The 14,600-nt window shown below is 38.7% G+C and overlaps 1 protein-coding gene across 1 annotated transcript in view; it reads left to right on the top strand.

Annotated features, from left to right (window-relative positions):
• RGS7 (regulator of G-protein signaling 7) overlaps positions 1 to 11,213 on the top strand; it is a gene marked incomplete at its 5' end in the record, with an annotated part of 65,776 nt that extends 54,563 nt beyond the window's left edge. The window contains 3 exons of the mRNA XM_009070024.1: positions 762 to 815; positions 1,640 to 1,720; positions 10,545 to 11,213. Coding sequence (XP_009068272.1) covers positions 762 to 815; positions 1,640 to 1,714 — 129 coding nt within the window. The remainder of the gene's footprint in view (positions 1 to 761; positions 816 to 1,639; positions 1,721 to 10,544) is intronic.
• Between the last annotated feature and the right edge of the window lie 3,387 nt (positions 11,214 to 14,600).

Raw genomic sequence — 14,600 nt, 5'->3', positions numbered from 1 at the left:
TATGAAAAGTTTTGAGTAGGCTAGGAATCTGACTTGAAAGACTGATCATGTCACACTCCGGCAGAGGCTCATGTCTTGGTATGTAACATTTGCTTAGAAAAGTCCAGATTATGGAATGAGTTCTGAATAGCCACAGCCCAGGGTATGTGAAGCAGCTCATGCAATGCAGATTTCTATAGTCATAAATAATTTTATTCGTGGGCTCTAAATAGTAATCTCCTAGAATCGGCTGGGAGCCCTGTGCCTTGCAAATCAGGGCCCTGATTGTTACTGGAACAAGGTAGTTATTAACACCGTAGCATTCTATTGTTTATAATGACAACCTAAAATTATATGAAAGTACTGTGTGATTTTGTTTTTTGTTCAAATATTGATTTCTGAAGATCCAATATAGAGAGAGATGTTGAAAATACCAGAAAGCTTCAACTGTCCGTGTGAAGTCCTTAAGTTTGTGAATGTCAGTTCATTAACACAAGATGTGCACTTCATTATTTCTTTTTATTTTCAGTTTTTCTTTAAATTCAAACCGGTTCGATTCCCATGAAAAACTATTTTTGTCAAGTACTATATCTGCTTTGCCCATCCCCTGTTTTGCTGAGTCCCATTGCAGCCTCATACCTGTGTTTGCTTCCTGATTTATACAAACTTTGTTTTGCAGTCCATTGTTTCATCAATCCTTCTTTTCTACTCCATTTTTCTTGCTTTTCTTTTCCCCCTCCTTTTTCTTTTTGTTCTTTTGTTTTATTTGTTTTAAATTTAAGTTGGAAAACACTCAGGATCGTCGAACATCTTTTGAGAAATTCACACGCAATGTGGTAAGTTTGTTGCCTCGGAAGACTAGTAAGCCTGATGGGACATCCTTCTCCCCTTCCCCTCACTGATCCCTACTTTCCCTTTTTGCTTCTCTAACCTGACAGTTAAAAGTGTATTCATCACAGTTTGTGAATTTTCCTGGGAATGACAGCTTTATAATGTGCTTTCATTGCAACCCCTCCTCCCTAGTCCCTTTCTCACTGATCTCAATAGTCACACATGGAGGAATGGACATTTGGGAGCCATGCTTTTTGCATTAGGAAGCATGAAATTAGTCAGAGTTTGGGTTTTTTTCTTCTTTAATTTTAGTAAATAATTGGTGATAACCTGCTTGATGTTGTTTCTTTTTCTGGTGCCTCCCAAAATACTAAGTCTAAAACAGTTGAATACATTGGATTTCCATCCTGTCTTCTTTTTATTGTACTAAAAAAAGACTTGGTCCCATTTTTTTAAATTGGGCACTGGGAAAAAAACACATTAATCATTTCTCCATCTTCCTTAACGTCTAACACAGCTTCTGCAGGACCAAAGAATTCATGCTGTTGATGTGCAAGGGTTTGATCGGGATTAATTTTCATGATGGACTACAAGAACAGATTTTTTTCTTTTCTATATTAATTTTTCAAAAGCTTATTTCTCGAAGGTAAAAAAAAAAAACCAAAACGAGGGCCGGTAGATATGTTGTGGGCATTCTTTTGCCACCTGCCTAAAGATCCACTGATTTCCTGATATGTGGGATTCTTTTTACTTTTCCGGTTTCTTTGGAATTATTCTTTTTACATTGTGAAAGTTCAAACTAAAGAATTCAACGCATTTATTTTTGTAGGGCAGAAACATCCCTATTTTTCCATGCCATAAAAACTGTACACCAACACTGAGGGCGAGCACTAACCTGTTATGAAAAGAGGTAGAAAGATCTTGGATTATACTCAAGTTCGTCTGCATTGTCTGTTGAATTGTGCAGGTGACGCTGCTGTGTGCGTGTGCATCTGTGGCTTTTTCTGTGACCTGGTTAGTGGAGCTGTGTGCGTTGAAATGAAAAATATGAGAGCTTTCAGCAAAGATCATGGTTTTTGTTTTTTAGTTTCTAGGGAAGGAGAAGCAGTTCTCAGAAACTGCCTCCCATATAATGAGGTTCAAGAGTATTGCCTCAAGTATTTAAAAAATACATATATACTTTCCAGTAATCAAAAAGAGAAACAAACACAGTGAAAGAACAAAGTTTTGTGAGGCTGTGGGAATATCTCACATTTTAAAACAAAACAGTAGTTCTTTAACTGCTTTCTTATAGGTAAAGGCTTCTTGTAATATGCTTTGAATCCACTGTAATCAGGAAGAAATTTGGATTCAATGGGACAAAGTCAGTAAAGGACACTAAAACTAAATAAACAGCCACAAAGGAAACTAACCCAATGTTTGAAACAAAAACCCCTATATTTTGCATGGTGGTGTTGCCATAGCATGTTGCAGTGTGATTTGTGTGTTGTCTAAGCAGGTTGGATCTATAAAGCAACATTGTCCATGATAACATTATATACCATAATTCCATTATAATTCTGTAGGAAGTTCCATATTAATAAAAAAGTCTATAAAAGAGAGTGCAGAGACTGGGTAACACATCTAGGACCTCTGAGAGCCAGGCTTTTTCCCAGTCACAGTGCCTGGCAAGCTGCAATGCCACATTTCTTCATGGCATTTTGAACAGCACATGGGTCAGGAATTGGCTAAAGATTATGTAAACAGGTGGCTATAAGGAGAGAAATAGCAAACTGCATATAGATGGGAGGAGAATACAGCACAAACAGGGAAAAAGTGAAGACAGATTGAGAGACACTGAAATCACTCCCAGAGCAGCATTATGGATAAACCAGCAGTTCTGGCCACAAACACTGGAGCATTATGCCCTGCAGCTATGCCTGATTTTCATCATGCCAATCTCAGGGCAGAAGTACCAGAATAACAGGATGCCAGAGATGCAAGACAGGCCTGATAAACCAGCTGTGAACTACAAATTGGAATGAGTATTCCTGGATGTGAAGCATTAGTACTTCTTCAGTAGAAGAGGGTGATTATTTTTTTTTCACAGAGCAAGCTATAAAATAAAATGTGTGGTTTTGCTTTTCCTCAAACTACTACCTGTTAATCTGGGTGGAGTCTGTCAAGTCAGGTCAGGTATGAAAGAAAAACGTGTCACTGCTAGATCTATATTCTCCATTAGATCAACAGCTCTGAGGCTTGCAAATTAATACAGAATGTCAAGATGTTCACATGCAAACCTTTTATCCAAGATGATTGAATTCATGTCAGCCACTTCCTCAGGACCCTTGCCACCTTGTTCTTCCACTCCTGTTCTTGGTTGTGTTGAGTTTATAATATGTAATTATCTACCTTGGTACAATGGTTCCAACCAGCAGGGATGAGGGAAACATTTCTCAGAATATCCTACAGTGTACTGATTAACTGGCTCAACTGTGAAATGAGGGACTGTGGAATAGACCTGTTCTACTGATTAATACAGAATGAAGGTGTGAAGTATGTCTTTGCAACCTGGATAAATGTTGCTGTCTCTGAATGATTTAGTAAAATGAAGATTACAGTTTCTATTCTCTGACAGTTTGCAATATTTAAACTAATTTAACTGGATTTTTTTCTCACATATCCAAGTGGGTTTGTATTGAACTAAATTAGACCTCAGTTTTTTCCATTCGAAGTGTTTAAAAAACCCAGTAACCTTGGTTGTGTCTAGGGACTTAATCTGAGAAGATGACCTTGTAATTCATAACCTGATTTGTTTGATGGAGACTCTAAGACGCTCCTGATCAATGTTAATTGAAAGTGGGTTATACTTGCTACAGAAAACATTTGTAAAAATAGAAAGTTTAAAAACTTTTTAAGGACAATCCCTCTGTACTATGCCTTGAATTACATGGAAATAGCCTATTATAATGAGTCATTATTCTAGTCTGATGAGCTAAAAATAGAAGTGGAGCTGTACACACAAAACCACTAGGCTCAGGTCTGCATTTCTTTGACACTGAAAAGTTTTCTTTCCAGAAAACTTTCAATAAGTTGGTGCACTTTATGAAAGCTCTAAATGCTCAGCTTAAAAACATTGACTATTTAGCTTGCTCTGTGGATTTTATAGTGCAAAATTGCTAATGCCTGCAGCAGACAGTATGAGTAGTGTTAGAAACAGGTGTGAATTCACATAAAATACACTGAAGTAATAGCAAACTGGCATTTGTTATATGTAATATTTATTACTGAACACTTTATAGTTTTCATCTGAGTAGTAACCCTAGCTATTCTTGGTTTGCTTCACTTACTCACACTCCCATGTATTGTGTGAAAATATAGAGCACATAAACTTCAGCACTATGGGAATGAAGCTAATGGATCAGTGTATTGCCTTGGAGTAACACTGGCAACCACAGGTGCCACAGCTCTGACTCAGAGGCATGGAGAGCACTGACACTGTGCTCTGTGCTCCCTGAGGGCTAGCTCAGCCCCTCAGCTTTCTCTTTGAGAATCATAAATGTTCAGTCACCTGCAGATCCCCAAGGGAGTAAGGAAGCTAAGGGTCAAAGTCAGGGAGCAGGAGGATCTCATTTCATGTTACAGCAGTAGAGAGACAGAAATCAGCAGTTTCTGTGGCATTTAAAAACTGAAATTCTTTTGAGAAATTCACAGGGGAAAAAAACCCTCACCATATTTTGAAAATAAAAAAGCTCAGCAAACTTCCTTTACCTCAAGTGCTAATATCTACATTACAGGGGAAAGAACGGGTGAATATACCCTGGTAATGTTGATGGGAACAAAGAGGTCCTTTAAGGAACAATTTTGTTTTAATTTCACTCACACATGCAGGATTTGTGACAATGGCAGACTAAGCAGGATGCCTTTGTAAGCACTAGAACCACGCTCAGCTGCAATTACCAGTCCGAAACCCTCAGAACAAAGGGATCTGATTTACAGGGGAGTGGACTAATTTAATTTCCACCCCATGCAAATATTCTTGTCCCACCAGGAACCAAGTTAGTGTAGCAAGAAGGTGTAGCCTGTCTCCTTAGAGCTGCCTGGGGGGAGACACTCCATCATCACATGTTGGTGCCATAGCTTCAGACATCACCATCAGTGTTAGCATTTTGTCTGTTGCTGCCCAACTACGGAGAATGCCAAAAATTGTGCTTCTTGGTGTAAGTTTGTGATACCTTATGGAAATACAGCCAGTACAAAACAGACCAAACTCAGTTCATATACTAAACCAGAGAGCCATCAAAGTATAATTATCTCCACTCATAACCTCATAAACAAGACTCCACTTAATTACTCTGAGTTTAAAACACATATCTTACATTACCTATACTCTTTCCAGTTGCCTTTTCCCACTTAGCTGGAAGAACATGCTGACCAGAGTCCTTTGACGTTTTCCCCCTCTAAACCAGTAACAATAGACTGTTCCATGTATGAGATGTGAAATGCAGAGGCCATTGAACAGACCACATTTTCACAGAGGCTCAGACCAATGTCACTTAACATGACATAGTGAATTATGACCTAGAGATGGAAATTAAAACTCATAAAAATAACTTCCTCAGTTCTTATCAGTGGTGGATAGACTTTCCAGGTGCTTGAAAAAGTGTAATCTCTTGTCATGTTAAAATCTGTCCCTTTATTGAGAAACAAGGCAAATAATATATCAATTCCATCTGTTAATCAAGAAATTTTTCTATATGAACAGACAAAACTTATGTACACAAGACTCTACTGTGTCAGACCAAAATTCCATTAGCCTTAAAATCCTGCTAAGGGATAGATTTTTCTCAAGCATAGCATTTTTGAATAGCTTCAATGCAGTATCAGCTGTGGGATCTCATTTTGAATTTACTTACAGGTTATTCCCAAAATTGAAACAAAAAAAAAAAAAAGTTAGTTAGAAGTAAAATAAATCACCAGGGTACTTACTTGGCAAATACAAAACAATAATCAAAATAGTAAGCATTTGTAGAAATGAAGGCTTTTTCCATTTCAGGAAAGAGATGTCTTATTGATGTTTGGCTAAAAAGAACTGATAAAATAATTGAAATTTTTATTTTGGATTAATAAATTGTCAAAAAAACTAGTTTTAGGGTTTTTTTAGGAATGATGCCCGGGGAGAAAAATCATAAAGGACATGCCATTGAGGACTGGCCTCCTTGTGCTGTTCTGTGGTGACTGGAGCTAATCTGTTGTGCTCTGTGCTGGAAGAGGTGAGCTGAGTAGTGCTTCACAGCCAGGTTCAGCTAAGGGAGGAGCCAGTGAGGGCTGGGGTCAGACCCAGAACAAACATATTAAAAATACTTGTCTTGTGCATTGGTCCCTTGGAAACCCACACTTCAGAGGGTTAGTCAAGTTCAAACTACCCCATCTGGCAAGATTTTGTAGATTAATGACAAACGAGAGCATCTGATCAGAAAAAGTAAAGATAAGTGTGAAAAGACAAAGAGATGGAGAGTGTCACTGGATTTGGAATCGGCCAAAACAGGAAAGTAGTCATTCAGCCACTGCCTCCTGTGCTCACACCCCTGCAGGAAACAGTATGGCCCTAATGAGAAGGGAACAGAGGGCTGCAAATCCCGGCCAGAGGCAGAAGGATTTGCCTGCACATGTAACCACTTAGTGCTGCAGCTGTGCTGACAACTCGTGCCCCAGATTCAGTAAATGCTAACCTCCTACCCTTCCTCACATCTGAAAGAGAAATATACTTGCACAAGTGGCTGAGAGCAGCGTCCTGTGCTGCTGTGGAAACTGAAGCAGAATCCTGACCCCCTGAGCAGTGCTAAAGCAATTCCCCTGTGCTAGTAAAGCGAGGGCTGCCTAAACATGGAAAGGGACTTACTGCTTTTGCCCCCATATTTCTCCAAATGTGCTCCTGTCAGGGGCTATTTAGACACTGGCTCTGCGTGTGGTGCATTGCAATGTCACTTGGAAGCTTTCCCTGTAGATACCAGCTGAGCTGCAGCATGCTGCAGGTGTGCCACGCATTAGCAGGTGGGGAAGAGTGAGAGCAATGAGGGTCAGTTCTCACTCCACATCTCATTTTGCTTGCAGTGGGGTTCATGCTATCTCTCTCCTCTCTCTCTTTCCCCATCAGATGCATGGAGCTCTCATTTCTAGTTCTACCAGTATTGTTCCTGGGGATTAGCATCTGTGCTGGCAATAAAGGAGCATAAAAAAAAACCATTGAGGTTGCATAGCAGAAAGGAAGGGAATTCATCTAAAAAGAAAATACATTATCTTCCTCTATGATGCATTTCAACTCCAGCCCCTATATACATTTCATATTGATTTCTTATAAGCCACATACGTACTGAGGTTGTTGCTGACTTGTTTGCTGGATTATTCGAGGTGTTAGTGTCATGCTGCATAAATGGGTCAGTCAGCACATTTGTATTTAGCAGCTCATACATCTGCACATGGCTTTGTAATTTTCCCCCTAAATTCTCTAGAAGTAAAGTAGGAAGGACAACTCTATGGTAAACAGTTAACACACTAAAGTAGGGACTGAACAATGAGGCCAGTTGATTTTGTATTCTTAGATATACTTATTCACTCGAGCTGCTGTGCTGCCTCCTCATGCTCTGACTCCCTGGTCAGGGTATGTGCCCAGGGTTTCATTTTGGCTTGTGTATTGTTAGTAAAATTCTTAAATAGTTGCAATTTGTATGTCCAAAGTGTACTAATACAGCCAAAAAATCCGAATTCTCTTTAGAATGTGGCTATATACTACTAAATGTTTATGGCAAAAATGTGTTGAAAATATTAAGGATCTCCTTTTCATTACTCAGACAAACAGCTACTACTTCTTCTGACTTTTTTCCCAATTCTTCTTTAATCTCATTAGCAAAGGAAACATTTTCTTATGTGTGACTCATAAGCTACACCTCTGAAAACTGGCTTGTTCCCAAAATATGTTCCCAAAACCAAATTTGGCTTATGAAAATGCTGTTAACATTGTATCTGAAAAAACTAGCTAGACTCAGCTTTTAAATTATGACCCACAATGGATGATCCTTACATCAGTCTGTAAATTGAATAAATCTGGAAATCTCCTAGAAGTGATAATTATGAAACTCTACCATAGAAAGCTAAAGTAAAAGTATACTCTGGAACACAGTTTGAAAGAAATATTCCGTAAAGCATAAAATCACATGTCCCTGCAGACCTAATAAGAAGATGGGATAATTCTATATATGGGGCTGCTATGGATTCTGTGTATTAAAAGCTTATTTTCCTAATCAGAGAACTTAGTATGATTCAGAATAAACATTGAAGAAGATCTCTTAAGAAGGGTGTATCTTCTAAGCTGTCACATTTCCAACTATAAGATAAATTAGAACTAGTAATGCCTTGAAAAAGACCATACGTTGTCATCGTTGTTGTTCAGATGGAGACTTCCTATCTCTAAGAAGTGCAATATTCTCTGAGACAGGGAGGGGACGTGAAGGAGAAGGCCACCCAGGAATTCCTGATCACTGTGGGGCTTAGGAGAAAAATCATCCAAAAACCAGCAACATCCAGGGAAAAAGTGATGTGGCATTCAGAAAAAAATTTGTCATGACAGCTTACTGTGTCTCTATGGGAAAATTCAAACAATATGTAGCAAAAAAAAGATTATACAAGTCAGATCAGCTTATAAGTGATCTTGGCCTGATTTTAGGTCAAAACTTACGAGTTTATGTGATATCGTAATTCATTCTTGAGATGTTAGAATTTGGTTATTGTTCATTTAAAAATTCCAGAGATTTAAAAACTCCGAAATACTCATTTGTTGCAAATAATAATAAAGAATTATTTCACAGATTTTATACCACAACAAGAGCTTATGCAGCTTTCCAGTGTGGTATTGAGCAAATTGTTTTAATATTTTAACTGGGTTATGCAGTTCAGTACTAAAGGGAACTCATACATATTTACAGAAAGTACTCAGGTCTGCAGATCTATTCAATTAAGTACAAATAACTTAATGACAGGCAAAGATAAGCATATGCTTGATGTTTTCTGATATTATGTCCAAGGCTGACAGTCATGAATCACCTAACAAAACACTTAATTTCAGACATGCTGTTTTAAATTATATTCCAATGCCACACTGCTGTTGAGGCTTTTTTGACTATTTAAAAAGATGTCTTACTGCAATATCTTACCTGTTGCATCAGAGGAAAACATAATTCAAGGGTTAATAAGTGTCAACAAACCATGAATTTAATATAGGTAGAAAATGACTGATGCCAGGAAGGACACTTTCCATCTTTTGAAGAAGCAAGTATTAATACTGTCAGATATTAGATATAGTGAACCTGATGGATGAGCACTCTAACACAACATTGCAAATCATGAGTTCCCTTCCAAATTATATTGCAGGGGAAGTATTCATCCTAATTTGTTCAACTTGTATTTCAGAGCACAAAGAATAAAATAGTTATTCTTTTATGAAGATCCACTCTGATATATTGCATTTGAGCAAATACTCAAGCCCAACTTACAGATCCCTGTGAGCATAAATTTGATTGATAATGACAATAGATATTAAATTGTGTAATTCCACTGAGTTATAATACAGCAGATGGCTTAACAATTTATTGATATGGCAGAATAAGTTAATTTACCATTTACTGCAGAAAATGAAGCATCTCTCCAAAGTTACAGTATTTGTTACTGTACTTTTCTTGAAATCAATTAGATATTTCTGAGTTGGTCACTTAAAATGAACAATGCAATAAATGTAAGTATTAAATAGCTACCTGGAGAGTTAGAGCCATTTTCTATTTAATGTTTTATGATATATTTGTGTTACATTGTCAGGGTATGCCTGTGGTATATTTGAGGAGTGATGTCAGCTTGCTGTGCCAGCTCTGCCTCTGTTGGATGAGAGCCACAGTAGGATGGCCCTTGGAGAGCTAACTCCTTTTATATGGCCACAGGAGAGCTGATTCCTGTTCTGTGGTTTCTGTCTGGCTCAGATAAAGCTCAAATCTGCCTGAAAAATACTGTGGTGACATACTCTGCACCATCATCTTCACTTTGTGGACCTAACTCTTGTGGGAGTCATTATACCTTATTAAAAGAACTGGCTAAAAAATTGAAACCACATTCCTGCAACAGGAGGAATGATGAGGAAAACAACTATGTGGAAATCCAAACACCTTCAAAGCAGTGTTATGCAGTCACATGTAATATACCTGACCAATGTTCCTTATAAATAGTAAATACGGTCTCAGCAAACCTATAGCTGTGTTCATGGAAAAGATGTTTTCCTGCCTATATGCAATGTGCCTCTCACTTTCTTACCTTAACTTAAAAGTAGCTTTGCATCTTCTGCGACAGAGCTACCACAGTTTGCACTTTCATCTCTGCAGCACAAGGCACTCTTGCTTGCAGTAGCCTTCTTCAAGTTCTGGGTATGACCAACAGCAAAAACCTCAGCATCAGTTTCTCATCAGCCAAAACCAATCTCATTCCAAAATGGCCTTTAAATTTGCTGGCTTGTTCAGTGAAACTGGCTGGCTGGCTGGCAGTGCAGGTGTTTAAGCATAAGGACTTCCTGGGGTTTAAGATTTGACAGACTCCAGTTGGTGCCCCTAGTTATTTGAGAGTGATGTGGCAACACTGAGTGGTTGCTGATGAACAGGTTTGCAGTGATCATGCCTCTGTTTTCTGTTTTTGTTTTTTTGTTTTTATCTTTTCCTCAGGGGAAATCGCTCACATCAAAGAGGTTAACCAGTCTAGTGCAGTCCTACTAAAAGGATCACCTTGTAGCATGGAAGCAGACTCAAATCATTATACATACTTTGTAGCTCACTGATTGCCTGACTCAGAGGACAGTAGAACAAGATGTTGCATGAGCAAGGACCTGACTTGTTTTCTTTTGTGTATACTAAGGCATTACAGACTCCGAGGGACTCTCTAGCCTTTCGATGCCTCCATTTCGAAAACTGTCTGCTCACTTCCTCCTTCATATCAAGCTGGATCTGTGTCTTTTTATTTTCTGCAAGCTCAAGTACAGTGAAAAAAAAGCTTCTGCTAGGCACAGTTTATTAAAAAAATACGTCAATCAAAAACTGGAATAAATGTAAAAAATGCATATATTAATAAATATACATATGGCATCACATTTATTGCACAATAAATTAGCACAGAAGGTTTCATTTCACTGATGTATTCACATTGAGAAAGAAAGCCTGTGTCTTTGTCTGTTGTCTGTATATTCTCTGTTAATGTTTCTTGCATTTATTTTTATACCATATTTAAAAAAAAAAAGAACACCTTTTACTCCAGATGTATTAAAGTTGATCCTTTCTCTGTAAATTTGTGTATGTTTATATTGTTGTTTTATCTTTCATTAAAAGATGCAGAATCTCTTTCCTTTGGGAAGTTTGAGATTTTAATATTGAATCTGAAGATTAGTCAAGTGCAAAACGATCCCCAAAAGTTACACACTTTGTACTTTCTAAAAAGTGACATAAAACGGCATTTTCTTTCTCTCAGTGACACCTAATCAAACACACTTTATTGATAATCATTTACTTTTTCTTTTCTTTTTATCAAGCTAGCAGCAGAGAGACCTTTCCAGCTTGCTCATCATCGCATAAGCAAACCTTTCTTTAAGCTAGACCTGTTCTGTAATAGTGTGACCTGCACAGCGATTCAGTCACTACCCCAGTCCAGATTGACTGAACTGTATTTCCTAAGGAAGGACATGAACAAAGCTCGCTGAGAACACAAGTGTATACTTGCTAAATCAGAAGGACAGTGTTTCTTCTCGCTGTGACTTGTCATACAATGCAGCATTTTAAGCTGAAAAGGTAGTGGTTTGGGAGTGCTAAGGATACAGTCTGTAGAGTAAACCTCTGGTAGTACTGCAGGTGGCTGTCATTTTAATTCAAGGCCTCTGTTTGGGAGTGCTGTTGTATGTCCACTGCCAAGGTTACTCACACAGAGACCTGTTGACAGGTTTATGAGCGCATGTAGATGTTGCCCATGAGACAGCAGATATGAAGCTTCTGAAGCTAATCTGAGCTGGAACCAGAAATCTCTCCTTGGCCTAACAAATAACACTTTTGACTGATAGAGGTGATGTAAGGATAGTCGGCAGTATAGCTCTGAGTAGAAAAGCAAAGAAGGGAACTAAATCAAATGACAAAATGGTGATATCTCCAGGGCATTGTAGGGTGCAATAGGACAAACAAGCCTTTTTAGCAACGCACAGGATAGACTCAGGACAACCAACTCTAGTACCATCTGTCATGCTGACTTTGCTTTGATATTGAGAAACAGGAATTTTATTTCAAAGGGATTACCAACCCTAAAAATACACACACACACACACCCCACACAAAGTGGGGCAGTCGTAGATACAAGCAGACAATGAGTTTGAATGCATTAATACCAGGGTAATCTCATTTAACATCAGATACCTACATGCATTGCTGCTGCTAGGGACAGGACTTGGGCACAGAGCAGCTATGGGCAGAAGGAAGCTGAGCTGCTCTCTGCAGGGAGTGCTCACTTCTCCACTGGCTCTGTCAGTAGCCTGATGCAGCATGTTTAAAGAGGCAGTCTGAGTGAACCCAGTATAAAATGCATTATAAATCATCATGACTGGCTGTTCCTCATGTTTTGCTCAGTTGAGGTTTCCCGAGATTTGGGATTTCTGTTTGTTTTTTGTTTTCACATGCCACTGTGTTTCTGGTTTCTAGCTAGGATGACAATCTCTGCTTTAAAGTGTCTCAGTTTTTGTTAGCACAATTCTACTAAGCTTTTATGGGAATGCCCCATCAGAGCTTGATTTTATCAAGAGCTCCATCTAGGTCAGCTCAAAATATTCACAACCTAAGGAAGTCAGATAAATCTTAATAAATAGCCATGTTGAATCCCAGATCTTAAACCATGAGGTTTAATTTTACCACAGAAATGTGAGCTCTGAGGCATGAACTTGGGGCCAGGCAATCCATGGAAATTTGAGCTCTGTTTCACTTCTCAGTGCCAAATAGAGATATTTATTTCCAAACTCCTGCTGCCACCAATTGCATCAACTGCTATATTTTCTGCTTTGCCTTAGTAGTTAACTAATTGAATGCCTGCTTTAAAGAATCACTTCCTTCAAATAGCTCACATTTCAAATTCAAGCATTAGGCATTTCATGCAACTTTAGCCTAAGAAATTTGTTTATTCAAAATCACTTTGCAACACCACCTGTCCAATAAAAAGATGTGGAGCATTTGTATAATGTAAGACCAGTTTAATAACTGAAATAATTTATAATAATAATAATAGTAATCATAATAATAAAAATGCAGAAGAGGAATAAAACCCAAGACAGACAAGTGATGCACAATACAATTGCTCACTACCTGCTGACCGATGCCCAGCCATCTCTGAACAGTGATTGGTCCCCACTGGCCAAGTCCCCCAGTTTATATACTGAGCATGATGTTCTATGGTATGGAATATACCTTTGGCCAGCTTAGATCAGCTGTCGTGGCTGTGCTCCCTCCAAGCTTCTTGTGCCCTTGCTCCCTGACAGGGCATGGGGAACTGAAAAATCCTTCACTTAGGGTAAGCCCTGATCCACAACAGCGAAAGCATCAGTGTGTTATCAATGTTTTTCTCATACTAAATCCAAACCACAGCACTGCACCAGCTACTAAGAAGAAACCGAACTCTATCTCAGCTGAAACCAGGACATTTCCTTTCGATAAATATGAAGTCTGTATTGAATGGCTGTCTTTCCCTGTATTTGCACAGTATTTAAAACAATGTCCGTAAAGTAAAACCAGGCATTACTAATAAGGATGTCAGAGTAGTCAGGGAGATATTTTAAGGTTTCATTTGAGCTTAGTTCCAAGTAATACAAGTCCACTGTTACACGAGTGAATTTGACCCAAACAAGAGCAGTCCTTCAACTTCGTAATTTTTAAAAGGCTTATCTGAAACCTTCTGATATTGCACCTCATCTCTGTTATCTGCCAGTGATATAATACTGGGACTGGAAACTCCAAACAGACACAAACTTCCTTTTACTTCCCCACAGAAAAAGCTAAATGTTTGTTTCAAAATTTGTACAAAGATTCACTTCAAAGAATTAAGATTAACTCAGATTAAGGCATGTTTGTACAATGACCAAACAGCTGAAGTATGACTTTAGTTACACAACAATGTACCCATTAGGAATTCTAGTGAGGCCACAAGTCTGCTGAGGAAAAAAGAGCCAAGAGAGAAAGCCAATCTGAAGAGACCATATCTCTTGTGTCCTGGGCAAGAGCCATTATTTAGTGCCTCCTGGCTCTGCCCAGGAAGATGAAAACACCCTCGTGGGATTTTTATTGCAATATTCCTTAAATTAACCACTTGGAACTTGGAACTTCCATCTGAGAGTTGGGCTTCATCAGATAGTCTCTTTCCCCATGAATCCTTGTCCATGAAACAGCTCTTAAGCCTACAGGGGAAAGAAGTGTTTGATGGCGCTGCTGCACATTTCAGGTGGTTTTGTGCTCCCAGACCAGCCTGTGAAGGAAAATGGCCAGTGGGAGAGGCAGAAGCTACCCTGGCACCTACCTGACAAGAGCAAAATATTCACCCACTCTTCTGTAAGGTGCTATTGAAAACTGTCCTTCAATCCTACAAAATGAGAGAGGGAGGAAAAAGGTCTTACAGTGATGAGATGAATTGCAAAATGCTGAGCTGAACAGTAGTGGAGGCTGGCCAAAAATTAATGATCTGAAAGTGACTACAGGACTAAGAAATGG

This window comes from Acanthisitta chloris, unplaced genomic scaffold (genome assembly GCF_000695815.1).
Source record: "Acanthisitta chloris isolate BGI_N310 unplaced genomic scaffold, ASM69581v1 scaffold7112, whole genome shotgun sequence".
Lineage (NCBI taxonomy): Eukaryota > Metazoa > Chordata > Aves > Passeriformes > Acanthisittidae > Acanthisitta > Acanthisitta chloris.
The sequence above is the reverse complement of the archived record's forward strand: the minus strand, read 5'-3'. Positions and strand labels throughout refer to the sequence as shown.